This window comes from Ictalurus punctatus, chromosome 7 (assembly GCF_001660625.3).
Source record: "Ictalurus punctatus breed USDA103 chromosome 7, Coco_2.0, whole genome shotgun sequence".
Taxonomy (NCBI): Eukaryota; Metazoa; Chordata; class Actinopteri; order Siluriformes; family Ictaluridae; genus Ictalurus; species Ictalurus punctatus.
The window spans coordinates 11,249,138-11,261,349 of record NC_030422.2 but is presented as its reverse complement, the minus strand read 5'-3'; the positions used below and the strand labels follow the sequence as shown (position 1 = coordinate 11,261,349).

Genomic DNA, 12,212 nt, shown 5'->3' with positions numbered 1-12,212 from the left:
GCAAAAGGAAATGACCAGGTGGAAATAGCATCGGTTTCAGAGTAAACTTTATTGTTTCAGATTCGTTTTTTTCCCCTTTCTTTAGGTAACAATCCACCAATCCAAGTTCATGCTAGAATTGATTTTTCATTGAAACTCTCGAGCACTCTGGATTTACATTCCATCGCTCTCGAAATGTGTAAATGCCTATTTGCTAAATGCTAACAGCTGAAAAATAAGTCTGGGATTAAACGGGTTTAGCCTGGCAGGCTTTAAACGTCTGGGATTAAACGGGTTTAGCCAGGCTGAATGGCTGTTTCTTCTTAGCAGATTTTGAAATATATATATATAATGTGTGTATATGTATATATATGTGTGTGTGTGTGTGTATATATGTATATGTGTGTTCAAAAGGGAGCAGGAGTAAGATTTCTGATCAGAAGTAGGAGCTCTGAAGATGTATGGTTTTTTTCTCCAGATTTAGCTGTCGATCCAGTGTACTGTCAAAACAAGCGCACATAGACATGAGTGAATATATCTGAATTAAGCTTTAGCATCAGTATCAGCACTGGACTACAGACAGTGTTACTCTACTGATACAGATTATTACATAATTGTATTTAGTTACGATAAAAACGTGCTTACGTACTTACACTGCTCATTAAGTGACCTGTAAACAAAATCAAACAAAATCATCAAAATCCCCAAAACGTGTAGTACGCCCTCTCATTCTAAACGTTCTTAAAAACTGATGAGATCAACCTTAGTGGCATTCATAATAACCATGCTGAAATAAAGGACAAAGGAATCAGCGTAAAGGTGTAAAGCGTAAAGATATTTTTACGTCCGGAGAAAACAGAACATATAGGCTACACTTACGTTCGAAATAAATAATTCTTCCATTTAAGCAGCTGACGGTTCTTTTCTTACGTGATTCTACTAGCCTAAAACGTCTTCTCTTCGCCCTCCTTCGTCAGCTTGACTAGAAGTAAAACGTGTCCTATCCAGTGTACATGGAACTGGGGAAACAGAAAATAACAATAAACCATCCAACCATAAAGCATGAGCTCCCTACATCAGATTTTACATGTGGAGTCATTTGGGCCAGGAATTGAACCGCCAACCCTACGATTAGTGGACGACCCACTCTACCAACCCGCTCTACCACCTCTACCAACCAGTTCTACCACCCACCAACCCGCTCTACCCCCTGTATCACTACCACCTCTAACAACCCGCTGTACCCCCTCTCACTACCACCTCTACCAACCCGATCTACCACCTTTACCAATACCACCTCTACCAACCCGATCTACCTCCTCTATCAACCTGTTCTACCACCTCTACCACTACCACCTCTACCAACCCGATCTACCACCTTTACCAATACCACCTCTACCAACCCGATCTACCACCTCTACCACTACCACCTCTACCAACCCGATCTACCACCTTTACCAATACCACCTTTACCAACCCGATCTACCACCTTTACCAATACCACCTCTACCAACCCGATCTACCACCTCTACCAACCCAATCTACCACCTCTACCAACCCGCTCTACCTCCTCTACCAACCCATTCTACCACCTCTACCACTACCACCTCTACCAACCCAATCTACCACCTCTACCAATACCACCTCTACCAACCCGATCTACCTCCTCTATCAACCTGTTCTACCACCTCTACCACTACCACCTCTACCAACCCGATCTACCACCTTTACCAATACCACCTCTACCAACCCGATCTACCTCCTCTATCAACCTGTTCTGCCACCTCTACCACTACCACCTCTACCAACCCGATCTACCACCTTTACCAACCCAATCTACCACCTTTACCAATACCACCTCTACCAACCCGATCTACCACCTTGACCAATACCACCTTTACCAACCCGATCTACCACCTTTACCACCTATACCATCCCGATCTCCCACCTTTACCAATATCACCTCTCAACCCGATCTACCACCTTTACCAATACCACCTCTACCAACCCGATCTACCACCTTTACCAATACCACCTCTACCAACCCGATCTACCACCTTTACCAATACCACCTCTACCAACCCGATCTACCTCCTCTATCAACCTGTTCTACCACCTCTACCAATACCACCTCTACCAACCCGATCTACCACCTTTACCAATACCACCTCTACCAACGCGATCTACCACCTTTACCAATACCACCTCTACCAACCCGATCTACCTCCTCTATCAACCTGTTCTACCACCTCTACCACCTCTACCAACCCGATCTACCACCTTTACCAATACCACCTCTACCAACCCGATCTACCACCTTTACCAATACCACCTCTACCAACCCGATCTACCACCTCTACCAACCCGCTCTACCTCCTCTACCAACTCGTTCTACCACCTCTACCACTACCACCTCTACCAACACGATCTACCACCTTTACCAATACCACCTCTACCAACCCGATCTACCTCCTCTATCAACCTGTTCTACCACCTCTACCACTACCACCTCTACCAATACCACCTGTACCAACTCGTTCTACCACCTCTACCAATACCACCTCTACCAACCCGATCTACCACTTTTACCAATACCACCTTTACCAACCCGATCTACCACCTTTACCAATACCACCTCTACCAACCCGATCTACCACCTATACCACCTATACCATCTCTACCAACCCGATCTACCACCTTTACCAATACCACCTCTACCAACCCGATCTACCACCTATACCACCTATACCATCTCTACCAACCCGATCTACCACCTTTACCAATACCACCTCTACCAACCCGATCTACCACCTTTACCAATACCACCTCTACCAACCCGATCTACCTCCTCTATTAACCTGTTCTACCACCTCTACCAATACCACCTCTACCAACCCGGTCTACCTCCTCTATCAACCTGTTCTGCCACCTCTACCACTACCACCTCTACCAACCCGATCTACCACCTTTACCAACCCAATCTACCACCTTTACCAATACCACCTCTACCAACCCGATCTACCACCTTGACCAATACCACCTTTACCAACCCGATCTACCACCTTTACCAATACCACCTCTACCAACCCGATCTACCACCTATACCACCTATACCATCCCGATCTCCCACCTTTACCAATATCACCTCTCAACCCGATCTACCACCTTTACCAATACCACCTCTACCAACCCGATCTACCACCTTTACCAATACCACCTCTACCAACCCGATCTACCACCTTTACCAATACCACCTCTACCAACCCGATCTACCTCCTCTATCAACCTGTTCTACCACCTCTACCAATACCACCTCTACCAACCCGATCTACCACCTTTACCAATACCACCTCTACCAACGCGATCTACCACCTTTACCAATACCACCTCTACCAACCCGATCTACCTCCTCTATCAACCTGTTCTACCACCTCTACCACCTCTACCAACCCGATCTACCACCTTTACCAATACCACCTCTACCAACCCGATCTACCACCTTTACCAATACCACCTCTACCAACCCGATCTACCACCTCTACCAACCCGCTCTACCTCCTCTACCAACTCGTTCTACCACCTCTACCAACTCGTTCTACCACCTCTACCACCTCTACCAACACGATCTACCACCTTTACCAATACCACCTCTACCAACCCGATCTACCTCCTCTATCAACCTGTTCTACCACCTCTACCACTACCACCTCTACCAATACCACCTGTACCAACTCGTTCTACCACCTCTACCAATACCACCTCTACCAACCCGATCTACCACTTTTACCAATACCACCTTTACCAACCCGATCTACCACCTTTACCAATACCACCTCTACCAACCCGATCTACCACCTATACCACCTATACCATCTCTACCAACCCGATCTACCACCTTTACCAATACCACCTCTACCAACCCGATCTACCACCTATACCACCTATACCATCTCTACCAACCCGATCTACCACCTTTACCAATACCACCTCTACCAACCCGATCTACCACCTTTACCAATACCACCTCTACCAACCCGATCTACCTCCTCTATTAACCTGTTCTACCACCTCTACCAATACCACCTCTACCAACCCGGTCTACCTCCTCTATCAACCTGTTCTGCCACCTCTACCACTACCACCTCTACCAACCCGATCTACCACCTTTACCAACCCAATCTACCACCTTTACCAATACCACCTCTACCAACCCGATCTACCACCTTGACCAATACCACCTTTACCAACCCGATCTACCACCTTTACCAATACCACCTCTACCAACCCGATCTACCACCTATACCACCTATACCATCCCGATCTCCCACCTTTACCAATATCACCTCTCAACCCGATCTACCACCTTTACCAATACCACCTCTACCAACCCGATCTACCACCTTTACCAATACCACCTCTACCAACCCGATCTACCTCCTCTATCAACCTGTTCTACCACCTCTACCAATACCACCTCTACCAACCCGATCTACCACCTTTACCAATACCACCTCTACCAACGCGATCTACCACCTTTACCAATACCACCTCTACCAACCCGATCTACCTCCTCTATTAACCTGTTCTACCACCTCTACCACCTCTACCAACCCGATCTACCACCTTTACCAATACCACCTCTACCAACCCGATCTACCACCTTTACCAATACCACCTCTACCAACCCGATCTACCACCTCTACCAACCCGCTCTACCTCCTCTACCAACTCGTTCTACCACCTCTACCAACTCGTTCTACCACCTCTACCACCTCTACCAACACGATCTACCACCTTTACCAATACCACCTCTACCAACCCGATCTACCTCCTCTATCAACCTGTTCTACCACCTCTACCACTACCACCTCTACCAATACCACCTGTACCAACTCGTTCTACCACCTCTACCAATACCACCTCTACCAACCCGATCTACCACTTTTACCAATACCACCTTTACCAACCCGATCTACCACCTTTACCAATACCACCTCTACCAACCCGATCTACCACCTATACCACCTATACCATCTCTACCAACCCGATCTACCACCTTTACCAATACCACCTCTACCAACCCGATCTACCACCTATACCACCTATACCATCTCTACCAACCCGATCTACCACCTTTACCAATACCACCTCTACCAACCCGATCTACCACCTTTACCAATACCACCTCTACCAACCCGATCTACCTCCTCTATCAACCTGTTCTACCACCTCTACCACTACCACCTCTACCAATACCACCTGTACCAACTCGTTCTACCACCTCTACCAATACCACCTCTACCAACCCGATCTACCACTTTTACCAATACCACCTTTACCAACCCGATCTACCACCTTTACCAATACCACCTCTACCAACCCGATCTACCACCTATACCACCTATACCATCTCTACCAACCCGATCTACCACCTTTACCAATACCACCTCTACCAACCCGATCTACCACCTATACCACCTATACCATCTCTACCAACCCGATCTACCACCTTTACCAATACCACCTCTACCAACGCGATCTACCACCTTTACCAATACCACCTCTACCAACCCGATCTACCTCCTCTATCAACCTGTTCTACCACCTCTACCACCTCTACCAACCCGATCTACCACCTTTACCAATACCACCTCTACCAACCCGATCTACCACCTTTACCAATACCACCTCTACCAACCCGATCTACCACCTCTACCAACCCGCTCTACCTCCTCTACCAACTCGTTCTACCACCTCTACCACTACCACCTCTACCAACACGATCTACCACCTTTACCAATACCACCTCTACCAACCCGATCTACCTCCTCTATCAACCTGTTCTACCACCTCTACCACTACCACCTCTACCAATACCACCTGTACCAACTCGTTCTACCACCTCTACCAATACCACCTCTACCAACCCGATCTACCACTTTTACCAATACCACCTTTACCAACCCGATCTACCACCTTTACCAATACCACCTCTACCAACCCGATCTACCACCTATACCACCTATACCATCTCTACCAACCCGATCTACCACCTTTACCAATACCACCTCTACCAACCCGATCTACCACCTATACCACCTATACCATCTCTACCAACCCGATCTACCACCTTTACCAATACCACCTCTACCAACCCGATCTACCACCTTTACCAATACCACCTCTACCAACCCGATCTACCTCCTCTATTAACCTGTTCTACCACCTCTACCAATACCACCTCTACCAACCCGGTCTACCACCTTTACCAATACCACCTCTACCAACCCGATCTACCACCTCTACCACTACCACCTCTACCAACCCGATCTACCACCTTTACCAATACCACCTCTACCAACCCGATCTACCACCTTTACCAATACCACCTTTACCAACCCGATCTACCACCTTTACCAATACCACCTCTACCAACGCGATCTACCACCTCTACCAACCCGATCTACCACCTCTACCAACCCAATCTACCACCTCTACCAACCCGCTCTACCTCCTCTACCAACTCATTCTACCACCTCTACCACTACCAACTCTACCAACCCAATCTACCACCTCTACCAACCCGCTCTACCTCCTCTACCAACCCATTCTACCACCTCTACCACTACTACCTCTACCAACCCGATCTACCACCTTTACCAATACCACCTCTACCAACACGATCTACCACCTTTACCAATACCACCTCTACCAACCCGCTCTACCTCCTCTACCAACCCATTCTACCACCTCTACCACTACTACCTCTACCAACCCGATCTACCACCTTTACCAATACCACCTCTACCAACACGATCTACCACCTTTACCAATACCACCTCTACCAACCCGATCTACCACCTTTACCAATACCACCTCTACCAACCCGATCTACCACCTTTACCAATACCACCTCTACCAACCCGATCTACGACCTTTACCAATACCACCTCTACTAACCCGATCTACCACCTCTACCAACCTGTTCTACCACCACAGTTACTGAGAAACAGCTATTTTTGGTAAATGCAACTCCACCACATAGATAAAACTCTCCAGGAGGGAGCGGCTGTCTGTGGCTCAGGTGATAGAGCGGGTTGTCCACTAATCGTAGGGTTGGGGGTTCGATTGACTCAACGTGCTGAAGTGTCCTTGGGCAGCCCTAAGTTGCTCCCGACGACAAGCTAGTGCCTTGCATGGCATCTCTACTACCATTGGTGGGTGGGTGTGTGTGTGTGTGTGTGAGTGAATGGGTGAATGAGAACCAGTGTAAAGCACTTTGTAGAACGGCTAAGGTTAAAAAAGTGCTGTATAAGTGCAAACCATTTACCAAAATTCTAGGACCAGTTTGCAAAAGTGGACAAGCATGTTCTCACGTAGATTTTCTTCAACTGAACAATTCAACATTCGAAATAATAATAATGATGAGTCTTTACTGGTCACATATACATTACAGCACAGTGAAATTCTTTTCTTTGCATACCCCAGCATGTCAGGAAGTTGGGGTCAGAGCACAGAGTCAGTCATGATACAGCATCCCTGGAGCAGAGAGGGTTAATGGCCTTGCTCAAGGGCCCAACAGTGGCAGCCTGGCAATTCTGGGGCTTGAACCCCCAACCTTCCAATCAGTAACCCAGAGCCTTAACTGCCAAGCCACCACTGCCCCTTATAAATATACCTATATTGAACTTTCTAGAGTGAGACTATTACTACATTTATGTTTTATGTGACTTACATGGAAATGAATCAAGCAGAACAGACCGCTGTAGATGAGTGTAGTGCAGCAGGCGGCGGGATTCAGAGCGTTAGAACTTACGCGTACACACCGGCAGCCTCCAAGTTCCATCTTCACAAAGCGCATATCGTGTTCCTTCAATCTCGTAGCCGCCGTCACATCCAAATCTTACAGTGCTTCCTGCAGGATAGGACGCTGCTAACTCGTTTTCAGGTTTGGCGTTTGGCACGTGTGGGGCAGCGCACGCCGCATCTAGAACTAGAACAAGGAGCAACATAATCTTTACTCAATCTTTCTCAAACTCAATTGAAACATTGCACATTATATATTACATTATTTTAATAACTCTATTCACTACATCTCTCTCTCTCAACCAGGAATATGAACACAGCGCTGCTCAGAAATATTAGTCTTGTATTAGTCTTGAGGACGCGTACCTTTACACACCGGCAGCCTCCAAGATCCATCGTCACAAACCGCGTAACGTGTTCCTTCAAATTCATAACCGCTGTCGCATACAAATCGAAGAGTTTCTCCAGGACCGTACAACGTTTTTAACGCATTTGCAGGCTGGCCATTCGGCACACTCGGGGCAAGACAGGATTTTACATCTGGAACAACAAACAGAAGGACCTTTATACATGTGGCTTTAAATCTTTTACCGATTGATTAATTTGCGTGTGCTTTACCTCCGATCGCAGTGCGTTACAGACCCCTCTGTATGTATTCATTTCAGATTAAAATAAAGGAATAAATAATTTCAATTCCTACGATATTATATTTACTTGGAACACAGCATCTTTACTTTCACGAGTTCTGCCGATTTTAATTTTGATATTTACTTATCAAAAAACCCCAAAACAGACCCTTGACTGTGAAAGTTAATATGATTTTTCTTTTTCTGGATTGTTGGTGATGTTTGACATCTCCGTCCATGATGTCTGATCAACATCGGTGTAGTTCAGCTGATATGCCTTGGGTATGAATTGTTCCCCAAACTCCTCCAGGGAAATTTCCATCCTCATCCAGAATTTCTGGCATTTTGTTCCATGACTATTTTTTTTTTTTTTGCCATTTTATCATTTCTAAAGTAACTGCTAGATAAAGGCAAAGCCTTCCCTGCCGTTAAGGTATCCTTGGGTATACGCCTGGGTAAACTGATCATGAAACAGATCGGATCATGGCAGTCATCGTCTTCGCTTATTCCTACAAGGAGCTACGCTGCAGGACACTTTACCTTTACACACCGGCAGCGTCCAGACTCCATCTTCACACTGTGCAGAATCCGTCCCTTCGAACTCGTAGCCGCCGTCACATCCGAATCGGACAGAGCTTCCAGATGGATAGGATTCTGCTAACGCGTCCGCAGGTCTGGCATTCGGAACACGCGGGGCAGCACTACACGGTGCTTGATCTAGAACTAAAAATGGAACGTCTATACATGTGACGTAATTTTAAAAAAATAAATAATTTTTGCAATTTACCTGTGATCTGTTGCAGATTTTAGACTTAACCCCGCCTTATCATTCATCTCATTTTTCAAAAATCCTAACATATTCGCTCGGACCGTCTCGATATTCCTACAGCTACGTACCAACTGAAGATCTCGTGTTTATTTTAGAATAACGCCATTCTGCTACAGAAACATGAGTCATTTTTGCAACGACGACCCTTACCTTTACACACTGGCAGCGTCCAGACTCCTTCTTCACACTGTGCAGAATCCGTCCCTTCGAACCCGTAGCCGCGGTCGCATCCGAATCTAACCAAGCTTCCAGATGGATAGGATTTTGCTAACGCATCTGCAGGTCGCGCGTTCGGAACGCGTGGGGAAGCACACCGTGCATGATCCAGAACTAAAAACCGAACATTTATACATTTGTGGATTCGTTTATTTTTTTAATATTTCTTTTTATAATTTACCTCTGATCATAGCACATTGTTGACTTAACCCCTCCCCCTACAGCTACATAGCAAACGAAAATCTCATCTTTATCAGCACTGCGTTGTTATAATAAAATACAGAAACATTAGTCATGTTTGTAAGGAGGACGCTTACTTTTACACACCGGCAGCTTCCAAGTCCCATCTTTGCACAGTGCATATTTGGTTCCTTCGAACTCGGAGCCGCGGTCACATACAAACCGGACGGAGCTTCCAGTAGGATAGAGCGCCGCTGTAAACTCGTCTGCGAGCTCGGCGTTCGGCACAAATGGGACAGTACATGATGTCTGAACTGGAACGTTATAGAAAACAGAAAAACATAAATACACACGTAACTTTACGTGTAAAATGTCCTGTAGTCATGCGAGTGCACAGATGGTGATCGATCGTACAGGGGTTTAGATTGAACCCGCCTGTTATTATTCATCTCAAACGTACTCACATGTTCACTCCTATTATATTACTTTATATATTATGTTTACTTTAATATACATTTATGATGATATATTTATATTTACTGAACAGAAACCAAGAACACGACAATGTTAATGTTAACGCAATGAGTGAGCACGTACGTTTACAAACGGGCAGATTCCAAGTTCCATCTTCACACAGCGCATAATGTGTTTCTACAAACTCATAGCCACTGTCACATACATATCTGATAAAGCTTCCAGTGGGATAGGATGCTGCCAGCTCATTTTTCGGCTTAGCGTTTGGAACAACTGGTGCAGTACACGATGACTGACCTAGAACAAAAAAAAAAACAAAACAAAACAAAAACAAAAACCCCAGATCATTTGTACATCACGACAATGATGGAACGTTTTAACAGAGCGTGTCGGTCTGTCGAACCCTTTTGTGTGGCAGAGTGGCCATGGTCGAGCGTCAGCTACGGACAGAGAAGTGATGGTTCTCACCTGTATCGTGTTCCCAGCAGTCTACTTATTTGTCACTCTTTGTGTTTTTAGTGACTGCTGTAACGAGAGCGATGCACTTGACTGTGCGGAAGCCATGAGTCCTCGACGGACTCTTTTTGTTGTTGGTTTGTCCGTTTTTATGAGTTTTTGAAGGTGTGCTAAAAGGCGCAGGGACCGAATGAACGTGAGCCTGGAGCTCTTTCCGGAAAATTCCGCCTGTCTCCCGAGTCTTCCTCTGCACGCTTACACGCCAGGGTTCTAGATTGGTGCTGAAACCCAGGATCTGGGAGGACTCGGACGCCGCCACGAAAGGCTGCCCGCTTGGCAAGCTCGTAAAGTCCTTCGCCATCCTCCGTCAAACCCAACACCAACTCCATGATGTGCACAACGAGCAGCAGCAGCAGCTCTTCAAAGCAGATTGTTCCACACATGATGCTCATCAAGCTCTTCCGAGGCCTTCTCGGAGATTTTAAAGCGTGCGGCGGCTGTGTGGGCATGTCCGAAGAGGAATGGGCTCTATGAGTCCTCCCCTTGTTCTCGGTGGAAACCCTGCTTGCCACTGGCACCATGGACGCGGCAGGAGAATTCAAGCGCCAAAAAGACACCCGAGGAGCACCGGCAACGCTCCTCGACGTCGGCCGCCCCTACGGCCTACGCGGCGGGTGAAGGACTCGTGTTGCCGCTGGCTGGTGTCAGAGGAGCAGGACTCGGAACAGCTCATCGAGCTGGTGGTACTGGAGCTGTATTTGTCGGTCGACTCCTGACAGGAACGGTGGAGTGGGTCCAGTACCACCAGCCCGCATCCTGGATGAAGCCGTTCACCTGGTGGCTCAAATCCAGGCATTTCCTTTTTACCCCCTGCTCTCTCTCACTCGCTGCTCCCCCGACCCCAGCTACCCATGCACCAAATACAGCAATACAAGGGTAAATATTACTACCATGCTAGCCGTGTTATCAGCATGTAAATGTGCTAGTATATAATTACTGAATGAATCATAAAGTTTACTGTTAGGTGCTCGTTATTATCCCTTGCTTTTCTTCCCCACCACTGGCACTGCGCCATTTACCTCTGATCATACAGTATTCTAGACTCAAATCCACCTGTATTATTCTTATTTCCATGTTTACAAGAAGACAGAAGAAAACAGACCAGGATTAAAATCCCCACCCAAGAAGTGAAAAGTTTTTGTATTTCACAGATTATCTCTCCGATTCTGATCTCGCCTTCCGCGATCTCCGAGGTCCATGTTCTGACCCACATCATCACCCACGTTATTCCGCCGATAAGGCCATGGGCTGGAACTCTTTATCGAACCGTAAGCTTTGGTTTAGAAAAGAAACTTTTCACTGTCGATGAACATGAGAAACTCGGTCAATCCGTTACATTACAGTTAGCTTTTCAACGCAAACGTTTCCGATATTACTGAACGCTAAGAGCACTTACCCATCACCGCCTGACATGACCAAACAGAAAAAGCCAGGATAATAATCTTCTTCTTCATCTCTGCTGTTGTTCTTCACCTCGGCTCGCAGCATAAAACCTTCAGGTGAACCACAGACCAGACGCACACTTCTGAACGAGTCGCTTCGTTTATACACAGCGTTAATGATTTACCTTCATGCCTCCCTTTTAC

General features: G+C 46.5%; 1 protein-coding gene across 6 annotated transcripts; it reads right to left on the bottom strand.

The window, feature by feature from the left end:
* Positions 1-30: 30 nt before the first annotated feature.
* Positions 31-12,178, bottom strand: LOC128628775 (coagulation factor XIII B chain). 6 transcript variants are annotated; one of them, XR_008396617.1, is made up of 10 exons: positions 12,023-12,178; positions 10,234-10,407; positions 9,774-9,950; positions 9,391-9,570; positions 8,952-9,149; positions 8,152-8,325; positions 7,796-7,972; positions 859-998; positions 625-649; positions 31-479 (listed from the first exon to the last, which is right to left on the bottom strand). XR_008396617.1 is itself a non-coding variant. In XM_053681139.1 (10 exons), exons 1-8 carry the CDS (start codon positions 12,078-12,080, stop codon positions 919-921), a joined length of 1,218 nt encoding a protein of 405 aa, XP_053537114.1. In that variant the 5' UTR covers positions 12,081-12,178; the 3' UTR covers positions 31-479; positions 625-649; positions 910-918. The 6 variants fall into 6 exon arrangements, 3 of the variants coding, with proteins under 3 accessions (XP_053537114.1, XP_053537113.1, XP_053537112.1); XR_008396616.1 differs by having other exon boundaries at positions 629-649; XR_008396615.1 differs by having other exon boundaries at positions 633-649.
* Positions 12,179-12,212: the final 34 nt, after the last annotated feature.

Bases quoted from the DNA above. Each gene is read 5' to 3' on its own strand.
- LOC128628775 (XM_053681139.1), bottom strand. From the start codon at position 12,080: ATGAAGAAGAAGATTATTATCCTGGCTTTTTCTGTTTGGTCATGTCAG. The intron at 10,408-12,022 runs GTAAGTGCTCTT...TTTTTGTTCTAG, and splicing joins GTCATGTCAGGCGGTGATGG to GTCAGTCATCGTGTACTGCA. The intron at 9,571-9,773 runs GTAAGCGTCCTC...TTCGGTTTTTAG, and splicing joins GAAGCTGCCGGTGTGTAAAA to TTCTGGATCATGCACGGTGT.